Below are 26,345 nucleotides of genomic sequence, written 5' to 3'. Positions count from 1 at the left end.
AATGCAGGTGGAGAGGCAAGCAGGCTACTGTGGTACTATCCTTAACTCCAGAGAACAAAGAAGCCAACTGGTTCAGCACAGCCGGTGAGTCGAAGGAAGCTGATAGCAAACCAAACTGTGTTGAGCCCAAGGTTGCAAGTAGCAACATTTTGAACGCAAGGAATACAAAAGAGAAATAACTTGTATATTTGCTTCAACTTTAAAGAAAGCCCAGTTAAGGTCCAAGTGCAGAGGGGCCCGGCGCCACTTGAGCGCTCATTCGAAAGACTCTGACCAGGACCTGTTCTTTGAAACTACAAGAACCAGAAGGCCCTAAGAAAGGGTTGCTTGAGGCATCAGAGAGGTCCTATGAGAATTACACCAAATCCCTTATACACTCGAAAGTCTCTGAACGCTGGCCAGAGGAAAGCTAGGGGAAGGGAACCCTGCTTTCCAAAAAGATTGTGAACTGTGAAATAAGGCAAGTGTGAACCCGAAAGAGGGATGTCGAAAGAAAGCTAGGAGAAGGAAAACCCCGCTTTCTGATGCAAAGAAGCAATCCATGAACTGTGTTAAAGAAGGCCGTAGTGATCCCGACGGAGGGAGGCAAAAACTAAACTGCAAGGAGGATCTGAGCCAGACAGAGGGAGATACTAGGAGCAAGAGCCCAAGGTGCAAGATCACAGAGAGAAATTTTGTTTATTTCTTATTTTGCATCAAGAATAAAACACCTGTGAACATTGGGCCTCATTACGAGTGTGCCGGTCTGGTAACAACGGTGCAGTTAAGGCTACCAGCACGGTTGCTACCGGACCGCCACAGTCCAAGTCCGCGGGCGGGACGGCACTCGCCCACAGACTTTCACGGTGCCGGTGCTACTGTCATCCCCATTCCCATTGAGTCCTGCTGGACTCAATGGGAATGGGGAATAACGATTTTCCGGTGCCTGACTTCCAGGTACACCAGGGTCTTAAGTCTGGCGGCAGCATGCCGGATACACCGGCGGACTTGTAATGAGGCCCATTGTGTCGACAAGAATAAACCAGGTCAAGGGTTGTCCGCAGTGGGGAATTGTTTAAAAAGATATTTGAATACTATTAGCAATATTTGAAAGGCTGTAGTCAACCCGACGGAGGGAGGCCCAAGTTGCAAGAGGGATTCCGGCTGAGGGAGATCCAAAGGGCGAAGAGCAATCGCCCGAGGTAGAAGGGTACTGAACAAACCTTTTGTTTGTTCATTTGTCGTTGTGATGTAGCAGGCCTTCTAAGGCAAGGGACTTTACATTTGAAAGTCTTAGCCTCTAAAGGTTTTGATATAGTTGAACTTGTACCGTGAACCTCGTGCTGGTGTGGCCAAGGATTGTGCTGTGCTCGAGAGTCCTGCATGGTCCCGTGCTTAAATCGTGGGCAAGGGAGACACAGCCATACATCCTGACTTTTCATTTAGTGAACACTTGTATCTTTTCTGGTGAACATTATCCCACACTCTTTTTGTAATTTAGCAGTAAGGAATTGACAATAGGTTTTCTTTTTAGTATAGGCCCGTTTTATTTGACAAGACGCCACTCGGACTGCCTCATTATTATAGGATGGTCGTAGCTTGCTCCCATCCTAGATATAGGTTTAGATTAGGCGTTTATCTCACCCATTAAAACATTTAATAAACACCCTTGAACCGTGATCACTTGTGTCTGTCTTTACTCTTGCAACATTGAGTTCCTTACAGTTGGCAGCCACAGTGTTCCAAGAGGCAAATGAATCAAACTGGCGGGAAACCTCTGGGCGAACCCTGGAATCAGGCCAAAGGCCCTCAGGAACACCACCCCTTGTACTATCCCTTTTTTTGTTAGCCTTGATGTGTCTGGAAACAACCTCAACTTTGCCTCTGGTCATAGCCCTCCGCCCAGAAGTTGGTATTAGCCACAGTGAGGGGACCTCATTGGTGTTGGTACTCTGATGGTGAGCCGCAATAGATTCCCACAGAACCCTTCTAAAGTTGGAGATCCCAGGAAAAGAGTCTTCAGGCCATGGTCCTTTGGAAAAAAGAGAGGTACTTACCTGAAGTCTCTTCTTCGCTTACCTCTGTAAAAAGGGGACAGCTTGCAATGGGGGAGTGTTCTTATAAAGGATTTCCCAGAGCATAAGCTGCTTCCTGAGAGTCCTAGATGAAAGAACATCACAAAAAGCACAAAGATCCCACTCATGATTTGTGCATAAACACCCCAGACATAATGCTTGGGAATCTGATGCAGAAATGCTCCTGTCACAAAATGCACACAAAGGGAACCCTTACTGCTATGGCACATGTAGGCAGCTCAGACTAGTGAGTGAACTGAGAGAATAGAAATACAAAATAAAAATAGAGTAGTAACACAGGTAAAACAGAGCCCATATGCTTTAGGCACCAAGAACAGTCAAAGTGTGGTTAAACGGACAGGCCGGTGTAGCCGGTGGGCGGGGAATGGAAGGGCAGAGTTTCTCTCTACACATATCTAATGCTCTGCATTCATCATTATTGGTATATGCTCATAAAACATTTGTGGTCCAATCTTTACGTGGGAAAATCCTGTAAGTATGGGGGAAGGAGGATGGTATGAAGGAGCGCACCGGGAAAGGTTTCGAAAATGAAAGGATCTGCCAGCAAACATACAATATCTGAACAGGTAGGCAGTGAATACATTCTAAGTAGCCGACGGTTGACAGGTTGAGTTAGATCATCCATATGCCTGACCATGCTCTACCTTTTACACCAAGCATTAGGTTTTGAATTCAGAACCTCTGTCTATTGGGAGCCAAGCAAGAGCATTTGCAGCCTGTTTGGTGTGCATTTGTAATCTCAGACAGGATATCATCACATGTGGCGCAGTTCTTAGTTCATTGCAGTTCAAAACTTTCGAAATCCTTGGTGAAGTTTCAGAAATAGCAACATGTACAGAAGATGTATGACAATTTCATTTTTTCACTCAACAGAGCACCTGCCATGTGTACAAAAACAGTCAAGGAAAGTAAAAAACAAAGACCAAAATAATGCAAGAACATCCCAAATTAAGGCGATTGATTACCTGATACTAGGTGCTTCTCAGATAGCATGATCTTTGTTACAGGACTTCGATGAACCGTGAAGGTCTGGAAAAGCTGAGGTCCCGACCCAACTGTTTCTGGGTGCTGGACTATCACTCTCACTGCCCCGGAACTGGTACCATATGCAATTTCGATCCAATTGCCGCTTACGCCTAGAAAACAGAGCCACAGTAAACAACACATAACAATAGACACAACTCAGTCTTTGGATGAAGATTCGTACACTCTCATGCTTGTAACCTTTATGAATGGCGTCAGTGTCAAATTATTTAAACAAAATATAATAATGTGGTGCTTTGGGGAATTGGTTCAAAGAAAAATCAAACAAGAGTTGCTCTACTGTGAATTACAATAAATGCCCAACGTACTGATTTTATTTTAGATGCATTTTTCAATTGGTTTTCTTGCTATACTTTTTTTATAGAAAGAAAGCTTTTTTATTTTATGGGTGGATAAATACTTGCATTGCAAGAATGCTGGATATTCACTCATTGTGTATACCTTATGATCGTGTCACCTATCTCATAACAAATAGCAAAGCTATGACTAGGTACAATATACATTGGGCCTCATTAAGTTTAGCAGTGCAGTAAAAAAGTGGCAGTCATTCCGTCATGGTCTCTTTTTTTGCAGTAACGTATTTACCAATCTACTTAGCATTGAAGTTGAGGATTTACCACAAGAATAATGAAAATAAACTAATCTGAAATGTGTGGTTACAATTTAATTAAAGTCTGCCTGCAAATATAAAATCATATTTAAAAACAGAAGGTTTGGCTCTCCATCTCGATGGAAGTTAGACATACCCTCCCAAGGCACAGCCACCCACCCGCAAACATCTGCTACTCAATCTCATATTGCACATCACCTAAGCCACTAGAATGCATTTATGTCCCACGATATAAGGTGGTCTACGTGGACACCTAATCAGTCTCTTTGACTATACATTAGTCTATACAAAGCTGAAATGCTCAAAGCCAAAAATACATATTACAATGAATGGATTGCAAAAGCAGGCAACAACCGGAAAACAATGTTCAAGATCATAAACGAGATGAGAAACCCATCTATGTGAGACAACACACCAATCCCAACATCAGAACTATGCAATGACTTCACCAGCCACTTCAAAACCAAAATCACCAACATTCAGCTAATCGTACAAAGCAAGCCAAAATGTTCCACAGACCACCTCAATCAGCCAGCACCAGAGCCAACTACCAGACTAAACTGTTCCCCAGTAGATCCCTGCACACCAGAGGTCTACAAAGCCACCCTGGACCAAAAAACACCAGCAGAACACTACCTCAACCTCTTCAACCTCTCACTAGCAACTGGATCAGTGCAATAAGCCTTCAAATCGGCCTACATCAAACCACTCCTTAAAGATACCTCGGGAAACATGGAAGACCTTACTAATTACAGACCAATTTTAAATATACCATACCCGGCAAAGCTATTAGAAAGCTATGCCTACGAGCACATCTTGGAATACGTGGAAAACAACCCGCTGCTGGATCGGACACAAGTAGGCTTCAGACCCATGAGAGGAACGGAAACTGCACTGTTATCTATCTGGGGCGACTTGAAGACCAACGTCGACTCCAACACTAACTCTGTACTAATACTACTCTATCTCGCTGCAGCCTTTGACACAGTCAACCATGACAGTCATTAAAGGAATAGAAAATAACCAGGATCGACAACACTGCTCTCCTCTGGTTAAGATCCTTCTTGACTGAAAGAACAGAAATAATGGGCATCATTACAAGTTTGGCGGTCTGAAAATAAGGGAGCGGGTAGCAACGTACCGGCACCCTTTCCAGACCGCCAGACTACGAGAATGCCTGCAGAGGCTGGTGCTCCGGACAGGTCTGACCTGCTGGTAGCACCAGCCCCTGCAGGCATGGTTTTCACAGAAGCACTGGCACCATTATCACCGGTGATATTGTTTCCCTTTCTCCATTCCCACGGAGTCCTATGGGACTCGGCGGGAATGGGGACTTACAGTCCCGTTGCCTGACATCCCCGGCCGCCGGGACTTGTAATATCCTGGTGGCACCGGGATATCAGGCGTTGGAAACAGTGTTCCAAGTTTGGCGGCAATCCGGCGGTAGCACCGGAGGGTTACCGCTGACCTCGTAATGAGGCCCAATCTGGCTACAGCCATTCAAATCAGCGCCTTGGAAAACAACATGTGGAGTCCGACAGTGCGCAATACTCTGTCGCAATTAATTAGGTGGTCACTCTCAACTCAGGGAGTTCCTTTCCTTCCAAGCAAGGTGACGCACACCCAAAGCGCTTATACAGATTCAACTTTAGTGAGGCCTACAACTTATTTCACACCACCCCCAGCAAATACCCTCTGTACCACCAATGAGCTAGTAACCAGGCCAGTGTATAGTAAGAATATATATTTATTTAAGGTATGACAACATGTATTAGCAACCAAAATATCAGCCACCAACGCTGTGGCACTACAGAATATCACCAATTCAAATGTCTTGCACCAATTGACTAACACAGGTTTAAAGGACTTTCGGTTGTGATATGACACAGGTAAAACTTTGAAGTTGGCAGTCAAAATGTACATCAGCTATCTTGCAAATTAACCAATATGACAAATACAAAACACACAGTGATTGCTTAGTTTGGCACAATACTCCTTTCTCCCAGCAACCCCCACCCTCCACGCATCAATTAGATATGACCCCTCTGATCTGAAGGCAAGGTACAGGGAGTGGGAACACAATGGAAAACAATTTTGCCCTTTTTTTATTTAGGTAAAATGCAATGTTTTGGAATTCTGATTTGGGATGCAAGTAAATAAATGGGAAATGTTGTGTACACTTTACATTCACTTGAATGGCAGCGTTTTAGGGTTCCTTATTTTTGGATTATGGACACCCCCCTTCTGTACAGAAGATAGGGGTTTCCAAAAGGGAAAGTCACCCAAGTACTTTATTGTCTATACTTGGTGTAACACACTGGGCATGAACTTTGTTACTTTCGAAGTCTACCAACACTCATCCCGTGATTTTCTATATAGGAATTAATTGACTTAACTTCAATTCAATGCGCTAAGGATCTACACAGCTTCCCCCATCCCCACAATTTAATGCAAAGGATTAAGGCAGGCAGTTCCTTTTTTAAATTAAATTTAAATGTATAGGGTGATTTTCTCATTTGGAATTAATCTGAGTTAGATATAATAAAATGTGCCACAGTTCTGCCCAGTTCCACCCCCATAGCTGCTATGCAAGAAGGAGATTAAGGGTGGCAGATTACCCCCATACTTTTGTTGGCATTTGGATTGATCTTCTTACATGGGAGGCCTTGATTATGGGGCATCCAGGGAAACAGCAGGGCTCCTCTGAGGACAGTACAGATCTGTTCAAAGGCTTCGGTCAAGGGTAGTCCCCAGCACCCAGACATCCTCTTGCTCCTCAAATGGCAGGCCCAGCTAGCTTCTAGATTTCCCAGTCTCTGTCACACCTGCAATGTTCAAGGCCTTGATAGCTTTTCCGGTCCCTCCGCTAGTTCAGAAGCAGACTACCTCCAGCAATACAGTGGGAAAGCGAGGGGAAAAATCAAAATTCCGAAGAAGGGTTCCAAGATTAGAAAAGTCAAAGAAAGATCCCTCTCAGATTGAAAACTGATCTCTTATAAGGCTGGCTGGCGACACTGCATTATTATCATAATTCTCACGCTACGGACTGGCCAGCTCTCTCCCTCTCCCACCCCACAATATGCCCCCTGCTTGCTAATAGGACACGGAGTTAGGGGGTGTGAATGATGGAGGCTGAGGGAGGAAAAAGATTCATCATCCCAAAATGATAAGTTGGTTTTTATCTTTTTCAGTGACCTTAAAATCTAACAACATGGCAGCTAACCTTTTTTTTTCAGATAATTGCTGTCACATATATATTTTTGAGTTCTATATTGTATGGCGAGTCGGAAAATACTAATATCTCAGCACGCCCTTCCTGCGAGGATCTACCATTTTTTATCTATTTACTCTTGAGCCAAAATAGTCACAAATCTGCACCTTCCTGATTCAAACCTTACTTCCATAACCTATCATCACAACAACTTTCTATTCCCTCGGAATTATGAGAAGGCCGAAACCATAATTTTCTCATAACTCCAGTTCATCACTCAAAATTAATTTTTACATGGTCCCGGCGGGTTTCTGATCCCCTTTATTATGAACCCGGGATGAGCTCAGTAGAACAGATGATGCACTTTTTATTCAAGAAAGTGTATTCAATGTTAGTCAATGGCAAGGCACTGCAAGTGTCCTCGAGTTTCACACCAGCCCCCATCTATTTTAAGATGAACGCCTGTTCTGGTGACCTGACACGAACATCTGCTTATCAGAAATCTGTTTTATACACAATGTTTGATCATCTATTAGTGGCTCTGAAGCCATTTCTCGAGGTCGAGTTAGCCCTGAAAAGGTCATTTCTGTTGGCCACTAATGCACAGTTAATGGGGAGACCTGACCTTAAAGGTCATTTCTGCTGGCTGTGTTAATTGCAAATCCCACAATTTGTATCTACTTCTCTGTATATTCTTTGTATTTATAACTGAAAACCAGACCTTCTCCTGGAGGTCCTCAGCCAAAGGTCTTGAGTTCACATTTTTAAAGGCACAGACCTTTCAGTTCAGTGGGGAAAACACCGGCTGCATTAATACTTCAGAAAATACAGCTTTAAATTGACAAGATGTGCTTACATGTAACATTTTGTATTATACCTATGCCTGCTGTTCATAAATACAATCTTTCTTTTGTACTATATTAGAACAGAGGTAGATTAATTATTAATCTTAAAGGATTGGGGGTGTTTGATCGTAGGAAAAGTGACCGCGGCAAACTGACCGAAAAAAAAACAGCCTGCATGCGGTCACTTTTCATATGATCATACACCACCCCCACCTTTACTTACCTGCTCGCTCGCCGATTGCTCCGCATCAGCCCTGCAGCATCAGAGTCGTCCCTCTAACACGGGTTGTATCCGACGATGCAGGGTCCCTTTTTCTTTTTTTTTCTTTTTTATTCAGTCCCCCACCTTCAATATCGAGGAAGCAGGTGACAACCCTAGCAACACCCCAGGCCAATACACACCGAACATGGGGAGCGGGGGACACGCCTGCAACCCATGCTTTACATGTTCGGTATGTATTAGCCAATTGGTACAGACCAAATTTGGTGACATGTACCATTCAGCCAAATATATTCGGTCAAATATGCTAATACTATCTTAAACTCACAGATAGGCTGCAGTTAACATAGGAAACCAGTGCTCACTTCTACAAAAACCGAAATAGGCCTTTCTGTTTACAGGCTGTCATTTTATCTGATTAATATTAAGTCTCTTTATTCCTGATGAATTTAATCTGTCATTGGACTTTGTGTCTTAAATGTCAGGCATCATTCCTCCTTTTCATCTTCCATATGCAGTGTATCAAATGTATCTTTTCTTTCCACGTGCACTGTCAAAGTGCCTTTTCCCAGTTTACACAAAGTAGCATCTGCAGCCCCCATGTTACTTTCCATTTATTGGACGTATCCATCAGTTTTAGGCTCCCAAGTAGATTCCCCTTTACTTGCGCACCTGTCCATTTTAGTGGAGTTGGCTAGGCCCATTTCATTCCATTTCACTAGACCGTATGTCGAAAATCACTGTGTTGTACTGGCTTTTATATTTCAATGAAACTCCACATTAGCAAGTTTCACCATCACAAAAGGGGCATAGCGTGGCCTCTGCATATCTGTCACTCTGGGGCTGTCTTTTCACCCCACAGCTCTCACTGTTACTCGTTAACATTTACATGACTCCACTGATCAACCTCATCAAAATAAACGGCCCCACTTGCTACAACTACACAGACATCCAAATCATCTATAAAATCGATGCCAGTGAAGAGCAAAACCCAACACTGACCAACTGCCTCATTGATCTAAACCAATAATGAGCACCAACAACCTCAAACTCAACCCGGACAAAAGCAAAACCATGATTACACCCAAAGACCTGGGAAACAACAGGCACATTCCATGGCCCGCCGAACTAGGCAACTCGCCAGCACTGTCCAGAAAGGTCCAAAATCTTGGAATCCTAATGGACAATGAGCTACCACTAGAACCACAAATAAAGGCAGTTGTTAAGAAATGTTTGTTCCACCTACACAATATAAAGAAAATACTTCCCTTCTCCTTCACACACAGAACGCTCACCATCTCTCTCGTCAAGTCAAAAATAGACTACACCAACAGCCTCTACATTGGAATGCCAGAAAACCTGTTGAGGAAGCTATAACAAATACAGAACGCAGCTGCAAGACTACTCCTTAAACTCACAAGAAAATAACACATCACACCAGCACTGAGAATGCTCAATTGGCTGCCAGTCAAAAAACAAAGCTGCTTCAAAACGCTCTGCATAACCTACACAGAGATCCACAGCATTTTCCTGCATAGCAGTGAAACTTGGAACTCGCTCCCAAAGGAAATACAAACAACTGAGGATCACCTGAAGTTCAGTAAACTATTAAAAATGTGTCTCTTTAACACTCCAGGCTATAGTAAAACCTTGGATCGACAAAAATCCACCCACCACAATACAATAAAACTCAGCTAGAATGGACCACTCAAATGTCAACCGCAAACACCCCAGGAACAAGACTTGGCGAAAGGGCCAACCCATCGGAAACAAAACCAAACTGTCCCACTGAACCCTACTAATAACTCTCTAACACTCAGCATATCCACCGCCCATTACATACAAGTAACTTGACACAAATCACAGACACGAAACACCTAAACTATAAACACTCTACCATCTCTTTAAAACACCCATCACACAAGGAAATATCCGCATACAGCATTCAAATGTCAATCTACCAAAATCATACCAGCACACAGTGACCATCTTTTCCGAACTGAAGCTACCATCATCACATCAAAGCGTTCTTGCGTTTTTCCCTCCAACCCCAACAACCTTCCCAACCCCCTTTCTTTTCCGATCAGCCTGAGCGCCTGGGGCCATGAAAAATGGCAGCGGTGCGCAGTACAAGTCCCAATAACATAACATACTCTGCCGACAGCCTTCACAGCACAAGCCAGTCCTACATGGGTCGCTAGCAGGGACTTAGCCACCTCTACCTACCTTGGTACTGGCATAAATACACACACGCATTCTAAATTCCTTGGACTAATCCCGCATACCTCAGACTTTGGACTTCCAAGGGCGTTCACCTACAAGGCTTTCAGGCCATACCAATGGCAATAAGCTCTATACAAATGCCATATTACATTACAATACCGCATCACTGAGTGTGGCGGGCTGGCATGATTATCACAGCCATACAACCATCAGGTTCACCTTCTATGCTTTAAAATGTTTACATAAGTGCATTTTAAAGATGATAGGACTCATTTTCTTAAAGGTAAAGTTGTCTGGTTTGTTTCAAAAGACAAACATTTGAAAAGGCACTCATCTACAGTACATTACAATGGGGATCATCCTGAGTTTGGCGGTATCCTGGCGGTAAATCCCCCAGGATACTGGCAAATGGACCTACCAGTGCCGGCAACTGATATCCTAGTATTATGGGATATTCCAGGTGCCGGCAACGGTCGTCCTTCTCCATTCCATGGAATACCATGTGACTCGATGGAGGGGATTGCCCGTATTACAGAATCTGTAATACCGGTACCAGTAATATAAGCATTCTTTTGCCGTTGGGGGCATGATTTACCTCCAGCTTTTCACTGGAGGTAAATCAGTAAAACCCCACTGGCTAACTTGTACTCTGTCAGTCTGGAAATGTTCTGAGATATGGAAATACTGGCACTTTCTTTCCGGACCGGCAGAGTCGGAACAAGGCCCAATGTTTCTTCATGTGATGGATGTCTGCTGTAACAAAGTGCCATATTTTAGGATAGATGATAGGACCAGGGTGACCATGGGGGCCGGGTGCCAAATTCCATTCCGGGATATAGCTTCCAGAGGAGGTATGTGGAGGATCTGCAGGCTCCCCAGTCCATTACCAACCACAGGAAATCCACTCCAGCAGTCAACGCTAGTTACTCACTGGAAATACACTCTTTTTTTACCTAGAAACCATTCCTAGTCCATATTAACCCTGCATAGATAAGCTATCCCCTACAGCCCCTACCTCATATAATCTGCCACTTAAACATATGGAACATACCTGGCATAATCAGGCCTTAAAATAAGAAGCAAGGAGTAGCCCTTATATCTGCACATGCCCCTTATAACTCTCGGGGGACAACTAATGGCAAGGACGCTGCTCAAGAACGTATGTCAAGGAAGCAGACCAGTACTACAGAATCTGACCTGCGACATATCTACAAAACACAAATCAAACTTAAGCACTTAGCACAGGTGATTGACTGAAAAACACCTCACAACAAAATACCAAACCAATAAAGGAAAGAGCATGGCTCCGGGGAGTTTGAGAACAAAGAATATCCAAGATTGGTTTGATCAAAGAAGTTACTAGTCAGTTGCCAATCAGAAAGCCAAGCAGAACATGCACACCCACAAACCTGAAATCAGAGTGTTTGAGGATGCAGAGAACATACATGCAGATAACAAGGAGTCTCAGGGTTGTCCCACAACGATAACACTGCTGATCTGCCAAACAAGATGATGGATTGCTCTTTTAAGGGTCTGGTCCGCAATCCCAAGTAGCACTGGGGTAAATATTTATAAACAGCTGAGGAAACAGGGTCAAATTCAGACAACCAGTCCCTGTGCTCTGCCGATTCATGGACACAGCTGAGTGCAGGTTGCAGTGACAGGCCCATCTGTTGGACTGCCCAAATATATAGAGTCCCAAAATCTTACAGTTCGGAGGAGGTGGCGATTTGGAGCAGTGAGGAGGTTGCCAAGAGTGGAGGCGGGTAAGCAGGAGGTGGAGTAATAGAAGGAGGGAGGGACGGAGGGAGGGTGACGAAAGGTTGCAAGGAGGTTAGAAACATCAGAGGCGTGGCACGGAGAGTGAAAGAGGAGAAATAGGAGAGACTGTGTAAGGAAGGCATGGTACCAACAGTAAGACAGACACAAGTGACCACAGTTCAAGGGTGTTTATTGAACTTTGAAAAGGGTTTGAAAAACGCCTATCTAATCCTAAATCTAAAGATGGGAGCAAGCTATGGCCATCAAATAATAATAACGCAGTCCTAGTGGTGTGTTGTCAAAACAATTGGGCTTATACAAAAAATAACTATTGCCAATCCTTACCTCTAAATAAAAATAGTGTGGGAAACAAGGTTATGTAAAAGAAAGAAGTGTTCAAGAAATTATATGTCAGGATATTCAGGCCGTTGGCTTCCCTTCCTCAGCACAGGACAAGGCGATACACTCGATCTTAGCACAGTCTCTGGCTTCTCTAGCATGAGGGTGCAGTTCAAACATTAGCATCAGCGCCGTCCCTGCCCAAGTCTCTTTACCTTTCAAAGTCTCTTCTTTCAGAGGGCCTGATGCGACAAACAGTACAATCTTTTCTTCTAAGGATTTCACACATGCTCAATTTCTCAGGTGATTCACTATCACCTTGGATCCCCCTCAGCTGGACTCAGATACCCTTTCACACAATGCTCGTAGGATTTTCATGTATTCAATTTCTCAGGTGATTCAAGTTTCACCCCGGAACGCCCTCAGCTGGGATCAGATCCGTTTTAACACAATGTTCAATCAGTCTCCCTCCGCCAGGCTTCGACCAATTTAATTCACTCTAACACAAACTTGCTTTAACCCAAAGCTTTCAATTAATCTCCTTGTTCGAGCTCGGATAACTTTATCTACTTTTCATCAACTTTCTTGGCGGTATCAACATCGAAGACTTTAGATTGTGCACAGGATTTTGCTTGACCCATTGCAGGACCACTTCGATTCACAATCCTTTGCCACTGTTTTGCTTTTGCCACCTCTCAGTTGGATACCTAACAGAGACCTTCGAATTAGCATGCACACAGTGCCGGACCACTCTGTCAAAGGTATCATATCTTGGTTTTAAAGTTCAATCACTCATCTATTGTTCTATTTTGCCCACAGTGGTTATCACTTGTGTTTCATACATTGTTCACTTCAGCGCTCATCATACAATGTTGCCCCTTGCAACCTTGGGTTCAACACAGACCGGTATCTTATCGGTCTCCCCACCTCACCGGCTGTGTTGATTTCACTGGTGCTGCTTTGTTGTAGTAGCCAAGGACAGTACCAGAGCAGCAGGCAATTCTCCCCTACTTGATTAATGACGCACAAGGGTCCAGGGTACCTCCGACACACAATGCAGGATTCTTAAGCCTGGTTTCCTGGTCTTACGCTTTCTATTCTCGAGGTTTTGTGAAAGTATTGGTTCCTTGTCGAAAAGGTCAAGGAAACTTCCCTCTTTGTGATCTCCTTTGGTTTCGCCGTCTTTCTCCGGGTGTTAAACTGCCATCTTGGAACTGCTGTTTCCTCAAGTGTCTTACCTCGTTCAGAGTGTGCTCTCGTGCCCCACCTTTCATCCGTGTGGGGAAGTGTAATGGTAGTCAGGTGTGCGTAACTATAAGGTAACAGAAAGGTAACAGAAAGTATTGCAGCTTTTACCCATATCTGCAAAATCTATATGAAGTTCTCAAAAAGGGCCGATTGGGAGGGTTAATGTGCCTTGCAAGGTTTTCAAGGTTTTCCCAGCGATATATGTCTGACAGACAATACAACTGGACGTAAACATGGACAGTAGTTCCTGAATGTTGGGCACATACCAATCTTCCTGCATATCTTCAGCGATGTGCTGTTTGGGCACATGGGCGCGGTACTGCAGTTGATCATCACTACCTTTCCATAGTCTGTCTCCAGACCAAATCAGTTTCAGAATGTGCACACTCCCTTCTCTGCCATAACAACTTCTGACTATGCGGTGCATGACCTTGGATTTAAATTATTTCAGTGATGGGCAGTATATGATACCTGTACTTTCAACTGCATATCAGCAAGCGCTGGATGCTCAGCAATGTCTGGTACTGGCAAGTACGATACCAGTTTTGCTGCTGTGTCTGTTGCTTTGTTCCCAAGGAAGACGAAATATCTGCCACTTGTATGGGTGGCAAAAGTAACGACTGTGGCAAGTGTGGGCTGTGAAAGGACATGAATCAACTGATCCAAAAGTGCTGCGTGCTGCACTGGGGACCCATCCACCCTGCAAAACCTGCTCCTCATCCATCTCGACAACCTTGAATGAATAGTGGTTGTATCATAGGCCGAGTCAGAATAACTTGTTAATTGGCAACCTTGCGCTGCCACAAGTGCTTCAATAAGGGCCATTAGTTCTGCTGCCTGTACTGAATAATGGCCTGGTAATCTTCGCTGCACAAAATCCTCGTACTCCGTCAACCAATCAAACCACTGCTGCACCAGTATGTTGCTGACCTGCCTACTGATAGTTGACGACCCATCAACAAAGAATACCTCTCCATCATCAAAGCAGAGTTACATGCTTTAGGAAGGTCATCCTCAAGGCCCTCATAAGTGACACAATTGACACAATCATGCACCTCATCATCTTCAGTAATGGTTTCTCTTAAAAAGGGAGCCGGGTTCACGGTTTTGCAACGAACAATGTGAATGGATGGGCTTGAAAGAATTACCTCATATGCAGAGACCCTTTGTGTAGTCAATGTGGATTTGGACCTCTCCAATGTCGCAAATACTGCATGTTCAACATACAGGGTCTGCGAACATCCCATAACAATGGTGGCCGACTTCTCAATGGCAAAGGCACATGCAACCAATGGTTGTTCACAGAGAAACTGTCATTGCATAACAGTCCAGCATGCCACAATAGTACACTAAAGGTTTATAGCTCGTAGTACTGTGTTGTGTCAAAACTGCTGTCATCATCTGGCCATTAGAGTGTGAAAAAAGATTACTCTTTAGTGTAATCAGTGGTTGCTAAAACAGAAGCAGTGAGATAACATTTTTCAACTCGTGGAAACTGATAACCATCTTATCAGTTCAAATAATAATATTTTTTATCCGTTGTGCTTCTTTGAGGGCCTGAAGCAGTATTTATTTTATTTATTTATTTATTTATTATGTGCCACAGGACACAGGCATCAGGGCACACAAAAAGAGACAGACATAAGACAGACACTGCTGACCTGGAATCCTAATCACGACTGAGGGTGTTACAATTGAAGAGCAATGTCTTCAATCGTTTGCGGAACGTGAAGAGATTACTATCTCTTCGTAGACCCACAGGGAGTACATTCCAGGCACTAGCTGCCTAGACTGGAAAAGAATGACCACTCCCTCTTGTTCTCTTAACCTTAGGGCAAATAAGCAAGAAGGTATTACTTGATCTTGTGTCTCTCCTATATGTTTGCAAGGCAATGCTTTCCTTGGTAGGATGGTGCAGATGCAAAAAGACATGTGTGTCTCATAGTAATAACTTTAAAAAGTATCAGTGGTTGAGTGTATGATGTATAATCAAAAATCCATGCTATACAGTAATTACAAAGGCCATGGATATTTGCATATCTCGAACCGTCACTGGCTGATGAGTAGCGCGCATCACTGCAGCACGTTCTGGAGTAACTTTTTTACCATTCACTGAAATCAAATGACCCCAATACAATACCTCATGCTGGCAATACTGCAACTTTGCCCTATCCACCTTATATCATTTGCCAGCTAACAATTGTAACAAGGCAATGGATTCCTCTCTACACTGTTGTTCAGTAGTGCTACACACCAATGGATCATCCACATATTGGATAATAGTGCTGGGGACTTGAACATTCCCTAAGCCCTCATGTAAAACGCGATTGAAAATGCTTGGGGACTCACAGTACCCTTGAGGAAGTCTAGTGTATTGGAATCGGCTCCCGGCAAACGTAAACGCTGTGAGGTATTGAGAGTCTGGAAGTAAAGGGACTAAGAAAAAGGCATTCTGCAGATCCACCACAGTAAAATGGGTTGCCTAAACAGGTATATTACACAAAATTGTAGTAGGGTTTGGAACCACAGGAAAATCTGATTGCACTACATCATTGAGAGGGCGCAAGTCCTGAATAATCCTCCGACTAGCCTCCTTTGATTTCTTCACTGGGTAAATAACCGTTTTACACAGAGAATTGGGTGGTACTAGAATACCCTGATGTAAAAGAGCCACTTTCGTGTCATAAATTGCCTCCTGTGCAACCTTCAATAAAGGGTACTTTTTAACTCTGGGTAACAGTGCCTGTTTTTAATATTATGCTTATTGGTGCAAAACTCCGTAAGAGCCATATGTCATGCAGGTTATTCGTCCACAGCTTGTCTGGCACTTGAGACAAATCTTCTGAAACAAAAGAGTGGGCATTCCCTACAAGTAATAAGGAACATGAAACATGCCTGCATTGTATCAGTATTTTACAGGGGGTGCATACGTCCAATATTATATCCCCATCATTATCTTTATTCTCGAAAAAGTCCTCATCGGAAACATCTTTCAATGGTCAAGTAGGATCAATACACAAAATTGTGCGCTACTCCCCATTATCAGAATCAACTGCTTTTAACAAGATCCTGTCGTTTGACACCACACCTCCTTCTATGTCAAGCATGATAATTGTTCCTGCAACTACTTCTTGGGGTTGGGCTAGCCTGAACAGAAATTTGGAGGGTACTCACCAGTACTTGTTGGCAACCTTTGGCACTGCACTAAGAAGAATTGCAATGCCATATATGGACAAATCAGGGGCCACCATTATTCCTCTCGCTGCTGAATCAATGCCCAATGCGTGCATAGTCAAGATTACCCTCACGGTACACATATCAGGCATCGACCACACCACACCTCTTTCAATGTATGAGATGATCATGTTGAGCTTACTCAAGATGTCCCTACCCAACAAATTGAGCAGGGTTGTAGTAGAATATAACAATGCAGCCCACACCTCTCTTCCCCCATGTTAACGGTTAATTTTCTGTGAATAGAACTGATTGTACTGCCCCAGAGAAGCTGTGCATATCCATTACCTTACCTGACAAAGGAATCCTCCCCCCTAATGCACGGTTTGATTGCACCAATGTCCACCATAAAAATGAATGGTTTATTGCCTATTGCCATGCCCATCAAGGGTTCCTCTTCTGGGTCGGCAGCGATCGATAGGACTGGGCATGCTAAGGCTGTCTGTGGGCTGTCCTAATCTGGGTATGTGTTAGTTCCCAGAAAAACAAGCGGATTCCCCCCAACCACTGTGGCCCCCTGATAGTGCGTCATTGTGCATTAGGTACTGCGTTACTGTTCTGTATCTGAGGGCCCTGCTGTTGTCCTTGATGCACTATGTATGGTGGCATGTACGGCGGCATGTTACTGGAGCCTGGGACTGATAACTGCGGAAGTGACAGCCAGGGAGCAAGCAGTACAGCAGGCAATGGTGCACTATAGGGAACTGCCGGGTGTGGCTGTCCGTAAGATTGAGGGTATGGGACTGGACATCCCTTAGAATAGGGATACATCTGTTGGGGGTAAGCAAACGTTTGCCTACTTCTGCATTCTCTTGAAAAATGGCCCATTCGCCCGCATGTCCAACATTGCTCCTCCTCCTCGTCCTCCTCCTCATGGTCCCATTCCTCTGAAAACCAGCTTGCCCGCCCTAAACCCCTGAAACCTCCCCCACCCCTCTGAAAGTCCCCCATAAACGCTCCTTGATACTGAGACCGATACCCACCTGCCCAATCATTTTTACCTCCCCCACACAGCACGCCCGCCTAAACCGCCCTGGGCTCTACCAGTTCTTCTCTTTGTACTGTCGCTACAGCCCCTTCCAAAGCTAACTTCTTCTGTACCAGTTTTGCTTCCTCCATTTGCGCTCATTGCGCTGCTTCCTTCTCCTTTTCTTTCAACTGTTTGCAATGATATACAATAATAGACTGAATTTCCACCCAGTCTTTTGCCTCAATCCCCACTATCTTGTCAAGGGGTTTCTGTGCCTCTTTTGGAAGTCCCTGTTTCATAACAAAATAAAAGAATGGCATTGCTCGGTCCCAAGAATCTCCCATTTCTGCCCTCCACATTTCCTGTATGTGTAATATGTACTGAGCGGGATCCTCGGCATCTCACATTGTCCTCTGCATGTTCGATCGAAGGTCAGGCGTATCTGGGTGTCTGTGCTGTAATGCCGCCCACTCTTGGGGCCTAATGCCATTAAAGTGCGCTTCGTCATCATTGTCGTCACCCAGCTTCACACCCGGGTACTCAGCTTTAACCCATATGTCATTAGTCTGATCCCCAAGTATTGAAACAAATAGGCTTTTCAGATCCCCTGCAGCCAAGGTCGTACCAGATGTTTGCTTCTTAAAAGCATATATCCACTTACCCGCTCCAGCAGTGAGAAACTGGAGTGCCTTTATAAGATTTTTATCCGTATGGGCCCATGGTATGTACTGCTCTCTCACTGGTCCCTTGTGTAATAATGCAAACTGTGGCGCTGCTGTCATCACCGCTCTCTTCTTCCCTGTTGCCAATTTCTTAGCCAATGCAATGCGCCCATATCTATTACATAATCGAGGTCCCCACAAATGTTCTACTCGTGGGAAAATAACAGGTGTTGGTTTCTCTTTTTCCACCTCATCTACAGTATCCCACTCATCTCCCTCCTCATGTACGGTCATACTCATCATCCAGCTGTACAATACCATAGTCCAAGCTTTCGGCCTGCTTTTTCCTCTCCTCCTCTATATGCATGTCCTTAATAGCAGTGCTGTCTATTCCAAAAACAAAATATCACCCGCTCTCCATTCATCTGGTTCCTAAAGGTACTTGTTGCCTATCTCTTCTGTCCAACTTTAATCTGGCTAATTCTCCTTCCACCTTCCTTAACGAGGCCACCAACTCTTTCACTGGTTTTGTGGCAGTTCCTTCCGGTGCTCTGCCCCTCGTAGCGGCAGACGCTGTAGGGTTAGGGAGGTTGTGATATTGGGCCGGTACGGGTGGGAGGGAGCTGTAGTGCGCAAAGGAACGTATGTGCGATTTGTATATGTATATCATGATGCAGCACACGTAAGATAACATCCAATCGGGGTCCACTGGGCTACCTCTGTGGGGGCACAGGTGCACTCGGAACAGCAGGCGTAGTGGTTAGCAGGGCGAAGGGAGTGGACAACTTGCTCACCATTTTAGGGGGATCTATAGGGACATCTTCCAAATCCTTCACCATTTTCCATAACTCTAATACCTCCTTTATATTTTTCAATTTTCTGCCCTTGTACTTGTCTGCTAAGAATGTGTACATATGACTTAATATGTCTATGTTATTTGTTCCCTGTTCCAGCCATGGCTTATAAATCCCTCCTTTCATTTCCGCTAACCATTCTTTGTGATATTTGAGAGTTTCTTCTCAATACAAGGGAAGAGTTTTGCACATATACTCCAATTGGCTTGCCTGCTACAGCTTAACCGCCACTTTCTCACGGTTCTACAATATTACCAACACCCACGCCCTAAACCAGCGGAGCCATACCCACCCGGTACACCACCTGCTCTATATCAGGTGAGGAGATCCCAGGTCCATAAAGGGCCTCTACCGCAACTACTGCTCGTTCTGACGCCCCATACTTTGGCATTTTAATGCAGGGAAAATCTGCGAAATCTTCACTTAAAATCGTGTAGATCTGCATAGCCCATTCAGGAAGACACCAACATATATGTTGGGTCGTCTTTTCCTTTAGCAACTCGTCTTTCAGTGCATAAAGAAGTATCAGTCAGAGTTGGTGGAGTACAACAGATGTGTCCAACCTTGCAGTACGGAATAATCCAAATAGTGTCCTGTCTCATCAAGTGTCCTTTCTTTAACAAATATGCCTCTCTACTCTTTATCCTTTCTGACTGCATGGGATAGCCACTCTAGCACAAATTCAATACATCACATCATTTGCTTACTTATGCAAAGTGAATTAAATGACAAAAGCATGGCATTAGGTCTATAATTTAATGAATCGCTTGAAATAATATCCACGAAACACATTCAGCCTGAATCCAATTACTTTGAAACCTTAGAAAAGAGTAGAATATTCGACCTTTGCAAAATCCTTTTGTATAATTCATCTTCTTAGTTTGGGCTTACAGGTGTTGTTGAGGTAAGAAAACAGTCATTTATGTGGGGCAGCAGCATACATGCAGAGGACAAAAGCCTACCCAGGCAATCTCAAGAGACCGCCAACATTTACATATGGCGCGGCCCCCAGGAAGAAGGGGCTAAAGGCGCCAAAGCTTAACATGGTAGAGGGGCCAAGCCCTCCCACCTAGCCTCTTCTCCTTGGGAGAAGACAGGAAGCAAGGGTCGAAGATATGGTGACCCAGGGAAAGTGGAAATAGGGGAATAAAAAGGGACACTGGAGCAGTAGTGGGAGGAAGCCCCATTCCTGGTGGAAGGACCTGATGCAGGGCAAAGGCATCTTCGCACCTCCAACAGGTGACATCAGAGGCCCCAGTTGGGCCTGTAAATATAGGGGGTAAAAGGCGAGCGATCCCTTTCACCGTGCAGCCCCCTGCTGCAGAAAAAGGAACAAGTTACTTATCTCTAACTATTGCTCTCCAGCTTGGGTCTGGCATGGATTCACATGCTCATGAATATTCCCTGTTGTCAAGCTGGGAATCCTCGGTAAAGAAAAAATCAGTTTTAGTTTCATTTCTGAACTGTCTTTCTCCCAACAACCAATCACTGAGCTCTAGGTCACACTGCCTCCAGCCAATGATTGCCCTCTACCTAATCCCCTCCTCTGGCAGCCATCCTCAGATTTGGTAGCACGTAAAGTGGCAGTAGGACCAAGAGAAGAGCTGCAGAGGGGCAGGCGGGAGGGTTTGCATGTACATCGCCTTAACTTTTGAAAAAGTGGCATAATAGGTCATGCAGAGTACAGCACTGTGGCAACGTCAGAGTGCATGAGGACCAACCTGAATGCCCGGTGCTTGCTGCTGCTGCAGGACAACTTCTTGGCAGAGCCAGTGGCCCATGTGCAGTGAAGGGCGAATAGCGAGAGGGTAGAACCACCCCTCGGCTAGGAGTTTACTGCAGACACAGGCGTGCAACGGTGAAGTGGCGACGAGCAGAGGACAAGTGGTGCAGCATGCAGGCAGGCGTCCATCAAGGTGCAGCAGCTGGGGGCGGAAATATTGAGGCATCCACGGCTCCAATGCCTATCCAGGCTTGAGGGCAGAAACGAAAAGTAAGAACTAAGGACCCTCTTGCATGCGCGCGCACACAAGAGTGACGGTTGCTCTAGGTTAAAAGAAACGACCCAGAAACGTGCATGGTGGCCATTTAGTGTTGCCATAACTGCACCCAAAGGCCACGTCAGAGGCTTTCCCGTCCTTGATCCATAACACCAACCTTCGGTGGTGATCCCTCTTGGTCTTCGATGAGTAGGATTGGCATATGTCGCATCCGTTCACGTCGTGGTCAGGGAGAAGGCCAAGCACTTGAGGTGCTGGTCCTCGACGAAGATGGTCTTCAGACCACAGCTTTCACAAGTCCTGAAGAGGTTCTTCTTTGTAGCATCAGCCATGGTCGTGGTGTTGAGATGTAGGCCCAAGCCTGGGCCTGTTGGCGCCACGGGTTGAAGATCCAATGATGAAGATCTTTGCTGACAAAGGTCCCTGCTGCCGGTAGTCGCCGCACGATGGTAAACGAAGAAGAGATGGAAGATATCTTCTGAAAAATGCAAAAAATCAACCAAACATGTACGATTTTCGAGGAGCAGAGCATGAGAACTCCCCACAGTAGGAACGTGCTGTAAAATCGGAAGATGGCCACCAGGGATGACGCTTAGGAGGACAAGTGTCATGTGCTGGGGACAGTAGGACCCAAATGACACTGATAGGTTATATAGGAGACAAGCAGTTTTAAGTTTAAAGCTAAACTGCTTTCTTTTTACCAAGGATTTCGAGCCTGATGTCATGTGAATCCATGCAAGGCCCCATGCTGGAGAAACAGATTTGCAGACTTAAGCTTCCACGGGATGTTCCAGGTTTTGGCAGGGGATTCCCATGGCCATTTCCAGCCAGTTCCTGCCCCTCCCCATGTAAAACACCTCCTCAAGGGAACTCTGTGAGCTCACTTTAATCAAGCCTTACCAGCAAACCTTAAAGTGCCTGCCAGTGCTTTTTCAAAGCAGTCTTCTGAGAGTTAGTGGCTTAATTGGAGTTGTAAACACGCTACCAGTGTAATAGAAATGTCTTAACCAGGCACCTTCAGTCACCAGTGCACTTACTTGTTTTGGGAGTTAGGTAGACGCTGAGAGCTGTTATTGCATCGTTGGAGGGGTCATGATAGAGTTCTGTTACCAGGAGGTCATTGTCCTTCATCCGCAGCGGAAATTTCTGCATATCTGCAGGACAGACGAAACAGTACATGTGAATATATGGTAACGATAAACACATTATTCAATAGTTCGGTCTACAAGCTATGTGATGGTTGCAAAAAGATACTTTTCACTAACATTGTGCTTAGGTTTTCGTGCAACGGAAGTCGTGAAAAGGACCCCGGTTTGCACCCCAAGAACCCCTCACTCCCCAATACCATTTGCTTTCTTGTATTGGAGAATGGAAGTTTCACACACGTTACAAGTGCAACATATTTTGCACAATAAAAAGGGCACACAGTCTACACAGTCTGCACAGATCAAGTATGTGTAGCCTTGGTTATCTTACCTATGTAATAGATGGAGCCGTTGTTGCAGCCCAATAGAAGGAATGATCCTGCGGTGTCATAACTGGTTATAGGTACAACATCCTGAACCTGTGAGTGGTTAAACAAAGCATGTTCATCTTTCATAGAAGTTCGCATAATCTACTTTGTAATATCAAAGTCTTCATTCATGCGAAAAAGAAGTTTGTGCACTGATGTTTCATTTGTAAAGCACTAATGGTCAAAACGAAGAGTTTTGAACACTAATTATGCCCTACTTTTTCAATCCAAGGCCAACTTAAAGGAATAGGTTGCTCAAAAATTGTATTGTCCTGATCATTCGGGCAAGTCGTTATAAGCATACAGTGATCAATCGTAAAAATGTTTCCGATGCATCTTACCTTCGTTTTCCTCACTTTTATACATGCGAAAACAACGTGTTGGGCACAGCCATCTTGTGCTCATCTGATCTGTGGATCGATCGCCCTAAGTTCAAGTGCGCTCGTGACAATAAATCAAAATACCCGCCCCTGAAGCTGACATCACTAGACACGTTCGGCCCATTCCACAACGCCAATGCACGTCTCGTTTTATTGTTCTCTGTCCGCAAGTTATTGACGTGTCTCCTTGGAAATGGCAGGACGCTGCTTTCCTCAATAAGTATAAACAGGCACTTTCTGATCAGGCGACACTCTAGTTTCTTAGTCACCAGTTTCACTATATTTAGTTTAGATTCCCTGTGGATGGTTTCTGCTTGGTTGAGCTATCTTACTAGTACAAAGCACCTGTGACCCGTTACTTACAGTAGCGGAACTGATTTCACTCATTACTTGCATTTTGCTAAATTCTTTGCCGTACAATGTCAACAATTCAGCCCTACCAGTACGAGCCTAAGTATTTAGAGGAGGAACTAATGGAAAGAGAAGGCTGCCGAAACGATGGGGAATCAGACAATAGTTTGCAAGATCAATCTCCCGAGCATGAGCCACAGCCGAGTCGCATGTGAGATGTTTCAACGTGGTGTACCTACAATCATTGCGAGGTTATGCCAACCGAGGTGGAGAACCGCTGCAGCCGAGCAAACTCTGGATGCTCTGCCTACATAGCCGAAGAAGACACACCACTGCTTTGCATTACAGAGCTGCATGACTTCAGGGCAGCCTGCCTCACAAGGTCCGTGTTGAGGATTATGATGGTGCTTATGCACGAACTTCGTGGAACAGTTCAGCTGTGCAATCCAAGTAACAAGTAAGTATACTCCAGAGGTGATGTCATTTTTACTACCTAGACCATTTAAATTTCATGTTTTTCTCATACTTTCTCTGAATTGTGATCCATCTCTCTGTAGAAATGCAGCTCTAGCTTCCCCAGTGCCTCGCACAGCAAGCCCACACACACACACACACCATCGCCTCCCCCTGTCAGCTCCGCGCGAGATCTGTTATTACAAAAGTCCTGCCACCCGTTGTTACAGTTTTGTAGTATCATTACCGAAAGAATGTGCTATGCAGAGAGCGTGAAACCGTGACAAGACATATCCCAAGTCTACATTCATCTCCATTAAACTGCCTGTGCCCTCTCAACCCCAACTGTTCCAGTCCAGGGTCCCACCAGCCCCGACCCCCCAGTTGCTTTCATTCTGATACTCATCTGACCCCCTTGCACTGACAATTCCAGAACACCCACCACAGCCCTAATGCCGTGCATCAGTATATATTCTCCCAAAAGCAACACACCTCCACCTATATCACTAAGATCCAAGCAAGGCAGATGGTAGATCAAACCTCTGTGGTGTGTTATAATTATTTCTTTTAGCATATAGTGGGGACTTGTGCTGTAAGGGTTCCCGCCTTCATTTTTCTAAGGGCAAATATGCCATTGAATTTCAGATGCACTTTTTGAATTTGGCTGCTACACTTACCAGGTTCATTCAATTAAAATATGGATGTTTCTCTTTCTCAGGTGGTGCAGGCTGGTGGCCTATTGTTCGTTTACATGGTGGCTTTATGGGAGGCTTGGATACCGCAATCGACGAGTAATATCCACCAGTGTCGTTCGATGCCATTCGCAAAAACAATTCCCCAGTGACAGCGGACAGTACAGGGGATTTTCTCATACTGTACTTCTACCTCAAGTATACCATTTATAGTTTCTTGGTGCCATCAACATTACCCAATTAAATAAAATACACCTGAGTAAATAAGCATATTCTTTGAGTTTTTCAGTGAGTCAAGAACACGCACAATTGTCTGAGTGTCATGCTAGAATGGTTGTTGCCCGGATGGACTGAACGAATGGAGGCACTGGAAATAATTTGCAAAGTGGTCCCATATTACACATGTTGATCTAGCTCCACCCTTTTCATATGATGTAATGTGAAAATAAAATACTAAATAGGCAAAGAGTGCAGAGGCCCACAGGGAAATCTTCACAGTACCCAGTAGCCCAGTCCAGCACTGGTTGGTGCACTTTTGCGCTCACCTTGTCCCCATCCACCCAACCTTCCAGTATCAATGGCATTTTGTACCTCTGACGGTGCGCTCCCAAGGGGGCGGGGTGGGTGTGACCGCTGGAGTTGTCAAACACCATGTACACTTCAAGGGCATCTGCCGCACGTTCACCATTGTCCACATGGCCTCCCCAGACCCTGTGTCTGCAGACTCTCCTCTTCAAACGCCAACCCCAGCAATCAACAAAAGTTTGTGTCCCTTCAGCATTGTTCCGGCCTTTTCGCGCTCGCCTCATGCCCATCCACCCAACCATATGGCAGATGGGAGCCATTGGGATGGTGGCAGAGTGGGTATCTATGAACATGTCATCCATTCACATACACACCCACTTATGTAAGCCTTTTTAAACACCTTGAGATTTACCTTGAGAACATCTGGGAGATCTATTATGTCGATTTCCACCAAATGTACTCAGGATTTTAATGTTCATGTACCTCAAAGACGTATGCATTAGCAATTAGTTCAGGTATTTTCCTCTCAATAACTACCACAATTCATCACTGTGTGTTGTAGTACAATGTGCAGTATAACAATTGTATAATAAAGTTTTTGCAGAGTTCACTGGGCTAGGTCTCACAGCATTTCTGTCTTTATTCTAATGAAACTTTTAAGACAAATCTCTGGTGCAAATTGCCTTATTCACATTCATCCTGTGGTATTCGTGATAATAGTTCATATTTCTTTATACAGATCTCACACACTTTTCAAGAATGCCATCATGTGTGGTTGCCGGTTGCACTTCTGCAAGCCACGTCAAAGATGATTTAATAGGAATATGGCTTAGAAATTGCAGTTGTAAAGTGGACAAGATTGAAATGAAGGCCAAGGAAATCTTGGCCGACGTGAGGGCCAATCGATACTGCGTCTGCAGCCCGCACTTCACCCAGGCCAGGATATGTACAACCAGTCAAGGTACACATAAAAACGTCCACTGCAAGTTCTTCCGAAATTGCTTCCAAATGCCATCCCAACTCAATTTCCGCATGCGGCTGGTGAGGTGAGTAGCAAACAGAGTTTGTTATGTTTGTTGGTATGTAGGACGATGGTCTGCATTAATAAGTATTATCTTCCATCTGTTATCTACAT

At 44.6% G+C, this 26,345-nt stretch overlaps 1 protein-coding gene across 3 annotated transcripts in view; it reads right to left on the bottom strand.

Moving 5' to 3' along the window:
* The window catches only part of KCTD3 (potassium channel tetramerization domain containing 3), a 529,442-nt gene that overhangs the window by 128,668 nt on the left and 374,429 nt on the right, over positions 1-26,345 (bottom strand). For all 3 annotated transcript variants that reach the window (XM_069608570.1, XM_069608569.1, XM_069608571.1), the window contains 3 exons: positions 22,773-22,860; positions 22,334-22,450; positions 3,041-3,211 (listed from right to left, as the gene is read on the bottom strand). In XM_069608570.1, coding sequence (XP_069464671.1) covers positions 3,041-3,211; positions 22,334-22,450; positions 22,773-22,860 — 376 coding nt within the window. The remainder of the gene's footprint in view (positions 1-3,040; positions 3,212-22,333; positions 22,451-22,772; positions 22,861-26,345) is intronic.

Source organism: Ambystoma mexicanum, chromosome 4q (assembly GCF_040938575.1).
Source record: "Ambystoma mexicanum isolate Mex_15411 chromosome 4q, UKY_AmexF1_1, whole genome shotgun sequence".
NCBI lineage: Eukaryota > Metazoa > Chordata > Amphibia > Caudata > Ambystomatidae > Ambystoma > Ambystoma mexicanum.
Note: the sequence above shows the minus strand (reverse complement) of the source record. Positions and strands in the feature narration are given on the sequence as shown.